The 16,488-nt window shown below is 54.3% G+C and overlaps 1 protein-coding gene across 9 annotated transcripts in view; it reads right to left on the reverse strand.

The window, feature by feature from the left end:
- The window catches only part of Tmem94 (transmembrane protein 94), a 34,688-nt gene that overhangs the window by 1,104 nt on the left and 17,096 nt on the right, over positions 1-16,488 (reverse strand). For 5 of the 9 annotated variants that reach the window (XM_038325811.1, XM_038325812.1, XM_038325813.1 and 2 more), the window contains 29 exons: positions 12,156-12,275; positions 11,797-11,924; positions 11,408-11,544; positions 10,214-10,416; positions 9,626-9,777; positions 9,192-9,294; positions 8,928-9,014; positions 8,597-8,713; positions 8,217-8,273; positions 7,835-7,939; positions 7,532-7,696; positions 6,929-7,138; positions 6,339-6,654; positions 5,808-5,981; positions 5,370-5,472; positions 5,067-5,284; positions 4,217-4,398; positions 4,003-4,141; positions 3,463-3,578; positions 3,228-3,327; positions 2,804-2,912; positions 2,490-2,679; positions 2,121-2,198; positions 1,794-1,879; positions 1,457-1,538; positions 1,014-1,162; positions 823-917; positions 617-710; positions 312-482 (listed from right to left, as the gene is read on the reverse strand). In XM_038325811.1, coding sequence (XP_038181739.1) covers positions 312-482; positions 617-710; positions 823-917; positions 1,014-1,162; positions 1,457-1,538; positions 1,794-1,879; positions 2,121-2,198; positions 2,490-2,679; positions 2,804-2,912; positions 3,228-3,327; positions 3,463-3,578; positions 4,003-4,141; positions 4,217-4,398; positions 5,067-5,284; positions 5,370-5,472; positions 5,808-5,981; positions 6,339-6,654; positions 6,929-7,138; positions 7,532-7,696; positions 7,835-7,939; positions 8,217-8,273; positions 8,597-8,713; positions 8,928-9,014; positions 9,192-9,294; positions 9,626-9,777; positions 10,214-10,416; positions 11,408-11,544; positions 11,797-11,924; positions 12,156-12,275 — 3,986 coding nt within the window. The remainder of the gene's footprint in view (positions 1-311; positions 483-616; positions 711-822; positions 918-1,013; positions 1,163-1,456; positions 1,539-1,793; positions 1,880-2,120; positions 2,199-2,489; positions 2,680-2,803; positions 2,913-3,227; positions 3,328-3,462; positions 3,579-4,002; positions 4,142-4,216; positions 4,399-5,066; positions 5,285-5,369; positions 5,473-5,807; positions 5,982-6,338; positions 6,655-6,928; positions 7,139-7,531; positions 7,697-7,834; positions 7,940-8,216; positions 8,274-8,596; positions 8,714-8,927; positions 9,015-9,191; positions 9,295-9,625; positions 9,778-10,213; positions 10,417-11,407; positions 11,545-11,796; positions 11,925-12,155; positions 12,276-16,488) is intronic. The other 4 variants (XM_038325808.1, XM_038325807.1, XM_038325810.1 and 1 more) reach the window with 4 other exon arrangements.

A 16,488-nucleotide genomic window follows, 5' to 3' on the forward strand; every position in this document is an offset into this window, starting at 1 on the left:
GAAACAGATCAGGATACAGTTGACAACTCAGCCTCGGGGTTTGCACTTGTAATTCTAGCTTCTTGGGGGCTGAGGCAGGAGGATTATAAGGTTAAGATCAATGTAGGCTACTTGGTGAGAGCCTGTCTCAGAAAGTAGAAAGAGTGTTAGGGCTGTAGCCAGGGCAGAGCGTATTAGAAGAGCTGGCTCCCTCTCCAGCACCAGGGGAAAAGGTTGGCACACCCCCTTAGCAAGAGAACTGAGCAGGATGCCAACAAGGGGTGAGAGGTTTAGGGGACAAGGCCCACTCGAGTGCTGGGCTACAAGCTCACCGGATCTCATGCAGCTTTACAATCTCATTGGTGACGACCACAAGGACCAGGGACAGACAGCCCAGGAGCCATGTCAGCAGGGGCACATCCTCTAGACCAAAGTGGACACGTGTGTCCCTGTGTGTCCACAGCTGCAGGTCCACAGCTGTCTGGACCACCTGACCTAGGAGCCTATGGAGGGAAAGAACAGCCCTGTGTGACCCTGGAGTCATCGGGCTTTCTTCCCGGCTTTCCCGGGACAGACCCGTCTTCCTCCCACCTGTCATCCCAGCCCTGTCCCGCAGCCCCCCTCAAACACTACTCACACCACAGGCACGGTCACCGCCCACCAGAGGTTTGTCAAGGGGCTCTTCCTCCACAGAGGCTTAGTGCGATGGACGTGGGTGATGGAGATAAAGACTAGAAAGATTGGCCAGTGGGGTGTCAAGGCTTCCACTGGCCCAAAGCGCTGCCTCCCACCTCGAGGATTCCCCATTAGCAGTCAGCAGCCCCACTGAGACAGAGTCCTCACCAGTGTGCAGAACGATCAGGGCAGCTGTAAGCTTCTGAGCTGACAGCAACCCATTGGCGAAATCTCCAAACCAGGCTGGAGCTCTGTCATCATTGCTGCCAAAGGGAGACAAAGGCTCACCCTCCTGAGAGTCCACAGGAGAATGGGCTGGGGTGGAAATGGGTGGAAAAGGAAGAAGCCCCAGGGCCCACCTGCAAAGCATGACTGAGGAGCAGTTGGTGAGGTTGCGGGCCCGGGCACTGTCACAGAAGCTCTGCAGGGTGAAGCCAAAGCAGATGAGGCACGAGCTGATGGTAAGGCTGAACTTGAGCAAGAAGCAGAGCAGGAAGTAGTGCTGGGTCTGTGGCACAAAGGAGGACCATCAGCCCTGCAGTGGGCAGCCCCTCTGCGGGCCACAAGGCAGACCTGGCGCCTGCTCATCTCTCTCATGTTCAGCAAATGGTCACACCTCAGGAGATACGGACCAGGGACAACATTCCCAGCAGGGCTCTTTCTCAGTTTTGATCACAACCTCCCTCCACTAGCCAAGTACCAGCTCTCCAGGTCCCTGACCTCTGTGGAGCCTTCCAGGTTAGGCCGACTCCCAGCACCAACCCCCAGACTCTGTGAAGCCTGGTAACCTGGGCTTACTTACCTTCTTAGGAATGGACTGAAGGTTTTTGCCTGTTGCCATAGACATGATGGAACTATGTGGTGGCTTCCCCAACAGAGAGATGCTGAAATTCAGTGTGGGTAAAGGGACAGTGGTTACTACCTGTCTCCCAACTCTCAAAGGGAACACCTACAGAGAACCTTGGGATGAGGTCAAGTCTAGTTGTGAGGCAGAATAAGACAAAGGGACCGTGCCCCGGTGCCTCCTAGCACTGAGGTGATCCCTGAGCCATCTTGCCAGAAAACTCTAGGTCCCTTGGGTTGCCCACTGACACCCCAGCCCTACTGGCTGGGCACAGAGCGGCTTCAAGGCCTCTCACCTGAGCAGAGGGTAACAAAAGCAGGACAACCATAAGATGTCTGTGGTACTCAGGAGTGGTGGCAGCTGAACCAGACAAGAAAGGAACTAAACCAGGAAAGAAAACATCACCAAATTTGTAGACCCGCCAAGGCTATCTTCCTCTGCCCAACAGATTCAACATCTTGACTGAGAGGAGCAGGGAGTAGAGAACACTTCTGGCAGTGGGGCCACCTCCCAAGCTGAGGGGTACACAAGGCATGTGGCTATACTGCACCCCAGACTCCTCAGCCCATTAACTGTCCCTCCCTTGTATAGACAAGCAGTGCCTGTGCAGGCCCTGGCTTACCTGAATGATCACAAGGGTCAGCTGGCACTGCAACAGGAAGAGGAAGCACTTACGGATGCCATAGGTGGCATGCCGAGCCTAAGGACCAAGAGGGACAATTAGTGATCCAGCCTTGCCTGGCCTCTCTCAGGTCCTACAAGCAAGCTTCAGTCAAGAGCCATATGCCCGGGTGTTCCTATGAGGAAGGAGCAGAAACAAATTCAACTGCCTTGGGGAGCTTCACTTGTTCCTCCCACAGGCCAGGAAGGCAGGGAGCATGAGGTCTAGAGGGCCCATAAGTGTCACGTGTTGCAGCTCTACCTTCAGGGCTGCTTACCCCAGAGGGCCCCGTGCCACCCCTCCCCACCCCCGTACCTATCTGAGACCCACCTGCTCAATGAGCCGGATGATGCTGATGGTCTCTTCCTGGCGAAAGGTCAGGGAGCAAGGCAGGCTGTTGAGTTGCCCTGATAGCTGCAGGGGAGAAAGGCCATCGGAAGCCTGGGCCATGGTGGTGCTGGTGGCATAACCAAAAGTCTCCCAGGAGCAGCGGGATGGGTACAGGGGATCCAGGGCAATGCTGCTCAGTAAAGGGAAAATCCACCATGAACTATACCGTCAAAACTGTCGACCACAAGACTGGAGCATCTCATCCCTCTTTCCCTACCAGACCCAGGCCCACAGTCCCCGTGTCTCTCCCTGACCTGACATCACTCTGGAGGAAGAGGCAGCTGTTCCGCAGGTTGGCAGAGCTGCCCAGGCAGCAGGTCACCTCCCCATATTCCTGCATGATCTTTATCATCTCACACATGGCTGAGGGGAGAAGAGAGGCACAAGAGTCAGGCGGGCAGAGCCCTGGGCAAGTGCTAGCAGAAACCCACAGGTCAAAAGGCCAGGAACAGTGAGGAGGAGGACCCTCTTTGCAGCACTAACCCCACCTAGCAGCAGGACGGATTGTGGGACCACTCACCCCAGGCTCCCTGAAATGAGCATGTCTACAGCACGGTCCCACTGGGCCCCAGCTAGGCACAGCCCAGGCTTTCACTTTGCTTAGAAAACTCTAATCCCCTGTGAGCTACGCTGCGCCCACCCCTGCCAGAGCTCGGAAGGAGGGACCCCAGTACTCACTATCAGGGGTGCAGTCAGTGAAGAGGGGCACCAACAGTGGCACGTTGTCAATGTTCTGCAGGTGGGGCCGCACCTGGTGGATGCCCCGGGGCAGCTTGGCCTGGAGGAAGGAGAGATGTCAGTAGTCTCAAGATATGGAGCAGAGACTCGCCTCTCCTGCCTCCTCCTGCCCTTCACTTCCTGAATCAATCAGTTCTTGGCCACTTGAGGGCATAGACAGATTCCACCATCATACCCGGTTACAGTCCTCCAGGAAGCTAGGGATGTCACTGTCTGTAGGCTGGAAGCTGATGAGGTCTGAGTGACCCTCCTCCTCCAAGAGGAGGAGTCCTTCTGCATCATCTCGGGACACTGTGGGGATGAAAGCCTGTACTCACACTGGGCCAGCCTCCTGGGAGGCTAAGTCATGTCCTGCAAATGGTACAGCCTTCTATCTCCAGACTTGCACTCCCAGCCCTCCCCCCCCACTCCCCTCTTCCGCCCCCCTACTGAGACAGGGTTTCCCTGTGTAACCGTCCTAGCTGTTCTGGAACTCACTCTGTAGACCAGGCTGGCTTCGAACTCACAGAGATTTGCCTGCCTCTGCCTCCCAAGTACTGGGAATAAAGACATCCACTTTTAATAGCCCCCTGTTACTCCACAAGAACATGGGACTGTTTCGCGAGGGAGTGTGCTTCTAGGCAGGATCTTCTAGGCAAGTTTCTTCTAGCTGTACTTCCCATCAAGGGGATCCTGCCATGCTCACTCCAGTCCTGCCATGTGCCTTTGCCCTCACCCTGATTCAGGTCGTCATGGAGAGAGCCTGCATGGCTGGGGCTGGAGGGAGGAATCTCGGAGCCAGGCATGTCGCCGTTGGGTGTGAGGGAGATATGGCAGTTCCAGCCTGTCTCCAGGCCCATCTTTTCAGCAAATACCTGAGGAAGGAGGATGGCGATGAGGGGCACGGTCTCAGGAAGAGCAGTGGGGACACACAGGAAGGCACGCCTCACCTTGCTTTTGAGCTCATCCTCCAGAGAGAAGTAGACAAAGCGGATGCAGGCGTTGACCAGCCCATCGATGAGGCGCACGATGTCCAGCCGGGCCTGGTACTGGGAGGACACCATGCCCATGAAGATCTGACCGCTCAGGGCCTGCATGCAGTCTTCCTTCTCCAGCACCTCCCCGATCCCTTCTTCAGGCGGGCACAAGACACAAAAGCCAGCCGGCATGTGGCAAGACAATCAGGACACAGCCCAGTCAGGACGTGGAGGAACAGCAGATTCCAGGAGGCAGCCCAGGGCCACACACATAGAGGTCACACCCAAATCAGTGAGCGTAAGGGCCCCCAGGGGACCACACACACAGTCACACAGGTGCACAGAGTCAGGATACATACAAGCCAACACACACAAGAGAAGAGACAATGAGAGGTGCTCATCAGCGAGGCAGCCATGCTGGGAGCCACGCTAAACACGGCTCAGCAGCCTAGCCCTCTTCCAGGCCCCTAACACATGTCTCCTGGGCTTATAAGATATGGCCAAATATGCAGGGTCTACGTCCCTCTGTTCTAACAGTATGAGCTAATTCTGATAAGGTAATGCTTTATAAACACGCCATTCTAAACCTTTCCAAGGAAACACTTTTATATACATTGATTCTCTTGAGCACTACGAGAAACCCCTGAGGAAGGGAGAGAAGGCATCCAGCTTTAGATGAGGAGAAACTGAGGGATGCCACCCTGGACTGCCGGGGCCACTTTCCTCTGAGTGATACCACAGCCCTCTGAAGCTCATCGGCTCTGGGTTTCCCATCCCCAGGGAACCCCCATGTCATCCCCACTGAAATGCAGGCTCACGGTACCATCGGAACTCCAGCTGTTGCGGCGGATGTTGGGTTTGATGGGGACGGTGCTGGGCAGCTCGCACATGGTGAAGATGCTATTCTGGCCGGGTACCTGCACCAGCTCAATGCACTTGCCATTGAGTTGGGAGGACAAGGTGCAGTTCATGGGCTTGTAGGCGAAGGCAGAGCAATAACCAGACAGGCAGGCTCGCTGGTAGAAATCCAGCACTTTCTTTCTGCCAGGAAAGTAGGGAAGATGTAAGGCAAGTGGACTTGAAATGCCTAGGACAGGCAGGCAAACCGCCAGAGCCCCTCACTCACCTGTCAGAACCCGAAAGAGGGTAGATGTCAGCGCCATCCCAGAAGTCTGTGCAAGCCTCCAATACCACATCAGCAGTGCCGTGGGACAGCATCTGCTCTGTGCCTAGAACGGGGAAAGAGACCACATCATGAGGCCACAAACCAGCTCCCGCCTTATCCTGAGCCAGCACACAATAGTCCTTACAGAGGGCAGAAAGTACTCCTGGTAGAGGAAGGGACTTCCTGGTCAGTCAGTCACCATGGAACACTGCCAGACTAGCAATGCTGGTGCTACAATCCCCATCTCTGTGACTCTGGTCCCCAAGCCCAGCCCCTGCCACATCAGAGAACTTGGGGAGCTGTCTAGCATCCACTTGAATAAATGGGACAGGGTATAGTCTTCTGCCCACCAAGCCAAAAGATTTGTCTGAATGCCAGCTGAGCTCAAGTGAGGCTTACTGGTGGCAGTGTCTTTGATGAAAAGGCTGATCATGTGGCTGAGAGGGGGGCGCCGCTTGGTGACACAGGCGGGCCGCCCCAGCGCCGTCTCCTTCACGGTCTCAGCGCTGGGGAGGCGGTACAGCGCCAGGTGGTTCTCCTGCTTGAAGAGTTCCTTGGCCCCTGGAGTGAAGCCTATGGACAAGGACAGCACAAAGGGCCTTAAGAGAGGAGACGAGCCGGGCAGTGGTGGCACACGCCTTTAATCCTAGCACTCGGAGGCAGAGGCAGGCGGATCTCTATGAGATCGAGGCCAGCCTGGTCTACGGGACACTGCGGAACAGGTGGAAAGACAGAATCTAGTTGACCTGGCTGGCTCCTGCCATCTTTATATCCCAACATTTAGTCATCGTGCCAGACTAGAAAGCTGTGTGTGGCTACGTTCATGACAAATGGATGCTATGCTAGGGACAGTCAGTGCCAGGCCCATCCTGAAAGGTCAGCAGTCACTCAGGTGGCTCCGCCCCAAACACTGCCGCCACAGCGCCATACCAATGAGCCGGGCCAGCTCGCAGAGGCCCCAGGGCACGTGAACGGGCAGCACCGCGCTGTGGCTCTCCTGCAGAGCGATGTTGCACAGGTGGTCGGAAAAGCGGCACAGGCGCTCCGTGACACTGGCGTTGCACAGGTTCAGCAGCACGTTGAGGCCCAGCGGCTTGAGGGAGGTAAGGTGCAACTGCCAGTTGGAATCATCAAACTGGATGCATGAAGGGTTCTGCTGGTCTTGAGACAGGCTCAGCATCTCCAGGTGGTAGTCACACACAAAGTCCTCGGCCTCATAGGGATCACTCTCTGTCCCAGGCTGCACCTGGAGGAAATGTTGGGGGTAAGGCTGGGAGAAGGTGGGGAAAGGCCCCATGCCCAAGCAGGCCCGGAACCAGCCCCTCAGGAGAGCCTATCTTCCCCAGCAGGGTGCCAGTGCTCACGCTCTCCTACTTCAGGAAGAAGGCTGCATGTGCCTCCCTCCTCTGCTCTTCCCACCCAACCCGCTGGTTCAGACTGAGCTATTTCCCTCTGATAGGGGAGGCAGGAAGGCCTGGGACAGACAAGGTGGCTTCTCTACACTGTCTCCTTCCTCTTACCTTGCCAGGCTCTTCCTCCCCTCCTTCAGTGTCCCTGCTGAAGCTCACGTTGGAACCCGATGGGTGTTTGCTGCGGCCGTGTACTTTGTGATGAGGGTAGGGCTCTGAGGGCTTGGGACCGTCGCCAGGCCAGTCACCACGCTCCTGCTCGTTGGAAAGGTGCAGGGTATTGTTCAGGGAGCCAGTAAGGAGGGCATCTCGTTCATGGGGCTGAGGAGAACAGGAGCACAGGTCTCGGACCAGAGTCCCATGGCTCCTGAGGAACAGGGAAACGGGGCAGTTCTGGGCTCCTAACTGCCTTAGCCTTAGTTTTTTTTGGTTTTGGATTTTGAGACAAGGTCTCTCTAGGTAGCCCTGGCTATCCTGGAACTCATGTAGTCCAGGCTGGCCTCGAACTCACAGAAATCCACCTGCTTCTGCCTTCCGAGTGCTGGGATTAAAGGCCTATGTAACCACACTTGGCCACTCATCCTTCATCTTAACCACTCAGAAGACCGAGGAATCCGGAGCTCGTCTCCCCTTCCTAAGCCTCACTCTCCAAAGGCTACAGGCCCAGCTCTGAGACTAAGCACCCTAACCGACCTCCATGGGAGCTGGCCATACCTCCTCCTCTACCTCAGGATGGCAGAAGGAGCGGGTGGACATGTCATCTGTGAGGTCCTCGTGGCTGCTGTGAGGGGGCTCCACCTTCCCACTGAAGAAGAGCACAGTTTCTGGGCTGGGGTTTGGCCATGACAGGATCCCCTGCTTGTCCACACAGCACAGCACCTGGAGGAAGAGAAGCAGGGTTAGAAAAGGATGCAGTGCTAGTCTAACTGCCCAGTGCCACACACAAAGCAGACGACCATCCAGACCCAGCAGGAAGGTCCAGTCAACAGGCCTACCCTCCCAGCAGGGCCTCCTTACCGTGACAGAGCCCAAGCTGTGCAGCAGACTGGCGCTGTGGCTCAGCGTTGGCGATGTCCCCTGGATCACCCTCAGGAAGTGACCCCAAATACATCGTAGCATTTCCTGGTGGGAGACAGACAGTCTGTGAGGCTATTTGGGGCTCAGTCTTATTTCCTTGACGACAGCCTGTAGGGCCCAAATCAAGAGAAGTCCGGGAGACGCCAGCAAGTGGAGTTGTGGGACAAGTTACTGATACAGAATCAAGTCTGGATCATGCACACATTCAACAGGGAGGGGGGAGGGGGCAAGCGCTCCAAGAACTCAGCTGGAGGTCAAAGCCAGAGAATCACAGAGATCCTGCAGGGGCCTGGAGGAAACCCCGTCTATTTCAGCAGTTTACCTGAGAGGAGACGGTTTCAGTGTAACTGCTGAGAGTATCCTCTGAGAACTTGGCCAGCTACAGAGAGACAGGGTGAGCATCAGCGAGGAGACAGCCACCTTCACAAAGACCTCCATGTCTACACAGCGGGGCTAGCCAGGCTCCGGACCCCTCTGATAAAGAGCATCAGGCAATCCCAACTCCCCACTGATGGGATCCACGCCTGGGCCTGGCCTGGAACCTACTTGGTAACAAGAAAGTACCTGAAACCATGCAGAGATTCCCAGGGCCTCAACATGCTAAAACCAAGGTGGATCTGGACTTAGGCCCCACTTCCTGGCACAGCCAATTAGCTCTTTTTGTTCCTGCCACTGTCCTCTGGGTGCTTTGGAACAACCTACCAGGGAGCTGGGTGAGGCCTTGCTCATCTGGGCCAGGACACGAGCTTCTCCACAGGCGGTAGCCAGGACCCAGAGGACTGGGAAGAGCAGAGGGAGGATGGGCAGCATGCCATTCACCTGAGAAAGAGCGAACCACATGCCAGGATCCTAAGGAGATGTTGCTCCAAACGGAGGAAGAAGGGGAGGGATGCCCTGCCACACAGCCATCCCCCAGGGAGCTGGAAGGAAGGGAAGCATAGGAGCCAATTTAAGCTAAACCCTGAGACACCCCGGGCTGCAGAAGGGATGAGCAGGAGAGAGAAGCTCACAGGGAGGAAAGGGTTGCCCTTACCTGGAGCTGGAGAAGGGTGTACTGCCATGAAGTGACCCCAGGAGCATTGAACATGAAGCGCAGGGCATTGGTGATGAGAAAGCCAGCCTGTGAGGACAGGAGGGGCATAACCTTAGTGACTTCCCTGGAGAGCTGAGCTGCAGGCCCCTTCCTTTGCTATTCGCACTGCTGGCTCACTCTGACCCCTCCACGCCCTCTCGCCTGGGCTGGGCCTGCAGCTCCCCCATGTCTGGCCCTCTCCCCGCCCTGCAGTCCCTCACGCACCAGGACCACCGGCACAGCATAGTGAAGCATCACCGACTGGACTGTGAACCTTTCATTGTCCAGAGCGGTGACTGGGCGCAACAGGGCCGTGTCCAGGCACCATCTGCAAAAAACCAGCAACCCTCAGTCTCTCTGAGGGCAAAACACCAGACAGCCACACCTCGAAAGGGTTCTGGGCCTCTCTCCTGGACAAACCATCACCAAATACCTCCAAGTCCAGAAATTCCCTAGTCAGCGTTAGCCCCAGCCTGGACCTCACAGTGCCATGAGAGAGGGGCTGTGGCCACCACCATGGCTATTCCCTCAGCCTAAAAATGCACACAAGACGCTGAGCAGGCGCCTCCTACTAGCAGGGCAGGTAGGATGAGGACCCTCCTTGTCCCAGGAAGCACTGGAGAAGCCAGCAGGGCGGGACAGGAGGAAGGCAGTGCTACCTGACGCTGTCAATCACAGGAGTCTCCAGGACGCGGAAGAGCCGGTACTGCTGGGGGTTCTGTGGTCCCTTCTTCACTTCCCCCCTGGGGGAGGGCGGTGGAGAGAAGGGGGGAAACAGGTCTCCCGGCTCCAGGACAATGTGCTCGTCATCCTGACAACAGAGATGCGGAGTGAAAGGGCTCCATCAGAGTGCATTGTGGGTCTTTCGAGAATGGGGAGGTGGGGCTGTTTTGTTTTGGGTTTCTTGAGACAGTCCCACTGCCCTGGAACCCGCAATCCTTCTGCCTCAGCTTCTACACTGCTAGGAATACAAATGTCTAGCACTATGATTGTCAAGACCACTCTTTCTGAACAGAGCCAGCCAGAGTAGAAATAGCTCCCAAGGTCATGGTCTCTCCACTAGCAGTGAGCCTGCCGGGGTGGGCCCTATGGGACTTGGGTTTCCAGGAAGAGACAGGGCAACAGCAGGAGGAGGTTCCAACCCTGCCCCGGGTGCCCTGGTAACCCCCACGCTGGGCAGGAAGCTTCAAAGTCTAGCCTCAGGACTCCTAATGGATTTCAGATCCTCCCCCAGCTGCTCCCTCTACCTTGATGCCCCTCAGGGAGGCGAAGGACTCCTGGCCAGGCCTCAGGGCTATGATGTCTCCTTCTACCAACAGGCTAACTGGCAGGTTCACCAGGTGACCATCTCTGTAAGCCCAGTGCAGGGACCAGGACGGTGCAAAGGGCATGTGGAGGTCTGGATACATGGCATTCGGCCATGTGATCTCCTTTCCGTCCCTGAGAGCATCTAATGAGAGCAAAACAACAGCACTGGCTCTGCACGCCCATCCGATGTATGCAACCTGGCTCTGCACGCCTATCCCATGTATGCAACCTGGCTCTGCACGCCCACCCCATGTATGCAACCTGGCTCTGCACGCCCATCCCACGTATGCAACCTGGCTCTGCACGCCCATCCCACGTATGCAACCTGGCTCTGCACGCCCATCCCACGTATGCAACCTGGCTCTGCACGCCCATCCCATGTATGCAACCTGGCTCTGCACGCCCATCCCATGTATGCAACCTGGCTCTGCACGCCCATCCCATGTATGCAACCTGGCTCTGCACGCCCATCCCATGTATGCAACCTGGCTCTGCACGCCCATCCCATGTATGCAACCTGGCTCTGCACGCCCATCCCATGTATGCAACCTGGCTCTGCACGCCCATCCCATGTATGCAAACGCACCCCATATTTCAACAACACCTGCCCCGAGAATCCTTCCCTAGTGACAAATAAATAAAGATTCCAGCACTGTGGGGAGGGAGTACAGAAGGAGAAACCTGTCTGCCAGGCAGCAAGAGGTGACTTCCAGGAAGACAGGGACAGCACGAGAAGAGACCAGGAGGACAGGGACAGCATGGGAAGAGACCAGGAGGACAGGGCCAGCGTGGGTAGTAGGCCGGGGAGAAAGGAAAGACTTCGTGAGTTAGAGACAAAGAAGGAGAAGCAATCCAGGTGGAGAGGAGCAAAACAGAGGCAGGAAGCAGGAAGCAGGCTGGACGGAGGGGCTCTAGGATGGCGATCATATGGGATGATAAGCTACAAGGAGAGGCTGGACAGGACAGCTGGAGCCTGGGCAGAAGCAGCTCTCAGGAGCTGCTGTGTGTGGCATGTGGGATGGCCTGGAGAAGCAAAAGGGAGCCACAAAAGGCACCTGTCACCCACCTGTGTGGCTGGGTCAGGACTGGTTGTGTTCTGACATGTCATAGACTGCTCTGACCCTCGGCCTCACCTTGGATTTGGTCAATGATCCCCCGGAGCCTGCGTTCTACCTCCTGACGCTTCAGCCGATCCTGCCGCCCAATGAGGATGAGATCCAGAAGCAGCAACAGGAACAGGGCAGAGGCATTTACCAGCTCCACTCCATGGCTGGTGTTGAGGGACACAGAGAACGGCATGTATTTCCAGAGAAAAGGCCTCCCAGCCAGCTCCCACTGCCCATTCCTCTAGCCACTTTTAAAAGTGGTCTTGCTTGCTTCCTGCACCTCTGTCCCCAGTCAACAGAAAGCAGACTCTTCTGTACTTGGGTCACTATGGGGCAGCTCAGGTAACAGCCCCTCAGAGCCCTGGGATGGCCAGGGGGTTAGAACGGAGTTGGCAGAAGCCATGGTCCGTGCTTACCTCCCGGCTGGCTGGCCCCCACAGCAACACAGCAACAGCAGCACAGCCAACAGCATGAGAGAAGCCCCCGGCCAGTGGAAACAGGAGCAGCGGTTACTAAGGTGCAGGAAGCTGCTTCTCCACGTCTCCTAGAGCAACACGACAGGCAGAGAGTGAGTCTCCCAGCTCGCCCCAGTATGCCCACATCTTCCAGCAAGTAGGGTGGAACACCACTCCCAGTAACCTGGAACTTAGGACTACGTGAAGTGTCAGTAGAGTCTTTGCTATCCAGGGGACAACCACAGCATGTCCCTAAGACAAGACCTCCCTGCTTCGCTGCCTGCGCAGCCATGCTCCTGTCACCCCGGAGGAAGCGTCACCTTCCATGTGCGACATTTCTTCCGTTCTTTGAGGTGTTTCTCCAGCACAGCCTCCAGCTGTTCCTTCAGGACACTGAGGGCCTTCCGGGTAGACAGGCCCAGGGCCAAGGGGGGCTCTCCCTGTGGGGAGACAGAAACAGTCGGCATCTCCCAGGGCCCTGCCCAGACTCACTCTTTGATTGCAGGTCTTCTTCCCCATCCTAACCCTACACACCTTACAGCCAAGTGAAAAAGAAAAAAAAAAAAAAAAAAAAAAAAAAAAAAAAGGACTTTCTCAACTCAGTCCATCGACCCATGGAGCTGGGTGGTCTTCCTGCCCCATTCCAACTCTTTTTGTTACCCAGCCCCATCCCCTATACCCTTTTACTTCAAGATTTCACAGATCAAAGGGTATCTATTTCTTTTTTATTGTTTTATGTTTTGAGGCCGGTCTGTCCATCTATTTCTGGCTGCCCTGGAGCTCACAGAGCCTGCTAAGTATTAGGATTAAAGACGTGCATCACCCTGCCCTGTTTGTTCTCTCTCTCTCTCTCTCTCTCTCTCTCTCTCTCTCTCTCTCTCTCTCTCCTGCTCCCTCTCTCTCTCTCTTTGGTTTTTTGAGACAGGGTTTCTCTGTGTACCCTTGGCTGTCCTGAAACTCACTCTGTAGACCAAGCTGGCCTAGAACTCAGAGATCCGCCTGCCTTTGCCTCCTAAATGCTGGGATTAAAAGTATGTGCCACCACTGCCTGGAATATATCTCTTCCTTTAAGAGAGTTGACTCAGATGTTGTTCTTGGTTGTTCCTGGGGAAGGCATTTAAGAAAAACTTTTGGCTGGTGAGAGAAAGAAGGGTGGAGTGAGAGAGAAGTCGCTGCCAGAGACAGATGCTGGGAACTTTAGCCAGTAAACCACAGCCACGTGGCGATGCACAGATTAATAGAAATAGGTTAAATTAATATGTAAGAGTTAGCCAACAACAAGCTAGAGCTGCTGGGCAATGGTGGCATACACCTTTAATCCCAGCACTTAGGAGGCAGAGGCAGGTGAATCTCTGTGAGTTCAAGGCCAACCTGGTCTACAAGAACTAGTTCCAGGACAGGCTCCAAAAGCTACAGAGAAACCCTGTCTTGAAAAACCAAAAAAGAAAGAAAGAAAGAAAGAAAGAAAGAAAGAAAGAAAGAAAGAAAGAAAGGAAGAAAGAAAAGAAGAAGAAGAAGCAGCAGCAGCAGCAGCAGCAGCAGCTAGAGCTAATGGACCAAGCAGTGATTTAATTAATACAGTTTCTGTGTGATTATTTCAGGGCTAAGTGGCTAGGAACCAACAAGCAGCCCCTCTTACTACAAATTGGCGCCCAAGCCGGGCAGTGGTGGTGCACGCCTTTAATCCCAACACTCGGGAGATAGAGGCAGGCAGATCTCTGTGAGTTCGAGACCAGCCTGGTCTACAAGAGCTAGCTCCAGGACAGGCTCTAAAGCTGCAGAGAAACCCTGTCTCGAAAAACCAAAAAAAAAAAAAAAAAAAAAAAAAAAAAAAAAAAAAAAAAAAAAAAAAAACCAAATTGGCACCCAACGTGGGGCACCAGATGAAGAAGGACACTTAAAAGAAAAGAAATCCCACACTAGCTCAGAATTGAGAATAATACAGGGTTATTTATTTAGGGTAGACTCACAAATCACAATCCCCTGCTGGAGCGGAGAACAGCAACCAAATCCCACAGCCAGGAAAGAGGCCAGCCGCATGCTTTACATAGACACAAATAAGAGGCCACGCCCAAGTAGGTGGGCAACTTAAAGGCTACTGGCAGTAGGAATTTCTACTGGCTGGTGAAATGGTTTTGCCAGTAAAGGTGTGGGCTGCTAAGTATGATAACCCGAGTCCAAGCCCCAAGATCTATGTGGTGGGAGGAGAGAACCAACTTCTGCAAGCTGTCCTCTGACCAACACACACACAAACAGACAGAATAACGTTTAAAAATTAAAAAAAGAAGACCTTGCCACTTTCGCCTTCTAGCACCGCTATTTTGCAAGAGAGGGTTCTGTGACACTAGAAATTAGGCAGGACATAATCTCAGGGGGATTATAGACAGCACTGTGACTCGGCCACTCCCTCACCGCAGTGGAGGCAAAGGGACACAGGGACCTCTGCCCGGGCCTCTGCGTTAAGAACCACCTATTCCTGCTCCCCCTCCTTTCAGCCCACAGCCCGTTCTTCCCAGCTGGTGGATATTCCCAGGAGACCTCTGCCACGGTTGCGGATTCACCTACTACCTCCCTGCTCCAAGACCTACATTTCACTCCAGGCCGGGCCCGTTCTGAACACAGGCCTGTTTACTGACTGCCTCAGAGCTGCTTCACAGGAAACAGGAAATATCCCAAACCCCAAACTCATCCGTGCCAGTCACCTCTCCTCCCACACCACCACTACCCAGTCACCTCTGCATCACCCCAGGCCCTAACCTGCCCCCCACACCTTTCCTTCCCATCCCTTCTTTACCTTTAACAAACACACTGCAATACCCCAGCCCTCAACAGCCAACTCCCTTTATCTTTACATTTTTATTACATTTGGTTGACTGACTGTGTCAAAGGTCAGCTTTCGGGAGTCAGTTCTCTCCTTCCGTCACATGGGTCCCAGGGACCCAGCTCATGTCATCAGGCTTGATGGCAGGCATGTTTCTCCACTGAGCCGTTTCTGCAGCCTCCTCTCCTCTACTGCCAGTCCTGCGCCTGCTCTGTGAGACCTTAGGAGCCTGTGGCCTCCCAGCCTCTCCCTGCTCTTCCTTCTGCAGCCCTTACTCCTTTAGCTCTTGTGCAAAGGGACGCATACTTCCTGACCAAGGACATACTTGCCACCAGGCAACTCTTGCTTCTTCAAGATAGCTCAAATATCATCTCCTGTGGGAGGGACAAACAGTTCCCGAAAGCCCAGAACTGCTCTTCAGGTTTGTGGTCTAAGGGCATCAGGGCAACCTGGCTCTCAGCTTGTACCTTATGGAACTGATTCTGGATTTGTATGTCTGACTCTCTTACTGTACCTTAAATTCCTTGAATTTTGGTATAGTATTTGGTACAGAATTGAAGAGGAATTCTCCTGTTTCCACAAGCCCTCCCCACTGAACCACAACAGACGATGCTAGACACACACAAGCTCAGTGAATGAGTTGAATGGATGGGCACAGAAATAGCTTCAGTGATCCCAATGGCACCTTAGTTAGGGGACATCAAACAAAGCCTGCAGTGGTACCTGCAGATTTCAAAGACATGCTAGCTGGGTGGTGACGCATGTCTTTAATCTCAGAACTCAGGAGGCAGAGGCAGGCAGATCTCTGTGAGTTTGATAATAGCCTGGTCTACACTGTAAGTTCCAGGACAGCTAGAGTTACACAGAGAAACCTTGTCTCAGAAGAAAAAAAAAAGAAGAAGAAAGAAAAAAAAGACCAGGTGATGGTGGCACATGCTGTTAATCTCAGCACTGGGGAGGCAGAGGCTGGTGGATAGATCTCTGTGTGTTTGAGGCTAGCATGATCTACAGAGTGGGTTCCAAGACAGGCTTCAAAGCTACAGAGAAACTGTATCTCAAAAAACCAAAAATGGAGAAGGAGAAGGAGAAGGAGGGAGGAGGGGAGGGGGAGGGGGAGGGGAGGATGAGGAAGAAGAGGAAGAGGAAGAAGAAGAGGAAGAGGAGGAGGAGGAGGAGGAGGAGGAGGAGGAGGAGGAGGAGGAGGAGGAGGAGAAGGAGAAGGAGAAGGAGAAGAAGAAGAAGAAGAAGAAGAAGAAGAAGAAGAAGAAGAAGAAGAAGAAGAAGAAGAAGAAGAAGAAGAAGAAGAAGAAGAAGAAGAAGAAGAAGAAGAAGAAGAAAAGATATGCCTGTCTGGATAGCATCCTGACCCCACTGACCAAAAAAAAAATTTTTAATTTCTGGGATGAAGCAGATGTCAGGGTGAATTCAGCAGACAGATCTCCAACTGTAAAATACTAGGCGATGGGACCAAGAAACAGAGTTCCTGAAGGGGCAACAAGTTTTCCCCAGAGGCCACCTGAAGAGCTTCTACCAGGAAAAGTCAAGCAAAAGCAGCAAAGCCTTGGCCTGAGATACCTCAAGACTGTCTACTGAGAACGAAGGGCTGTGGGGACACTCTGACCCCTTGTCCTACCTCGCCACTCCAATGGCCCCATTCTGTCCTCTGCAGGGACCTGTTCTGGCTTTGCCTATGGCCGGTCACTCTGCACTTCTCTTTCCTGACTAGTTCCAAAGGTATCCCCTGGCCTTCTCCTTGGCCATTTGGTTTTGGTGGGACACACACCTCCATGACCCTAAGGGCCTGCCAGGCCTGAGGGGCAGGGGCCCAGTGC

The sequence above is a fragment of the Arvicola amphibius genome, chromosome 4 (assembly GCF_903992535.2).
Source record: "Arvicola amphibius chromosome 4, mArvAmp1.2, whole genome shotgun sequence".
NCBI lineage: Eukaryota > Metazoa > Chordata > Mammalia > Rodentia > Cricetidae > Arvicola > Arvicola amphibius.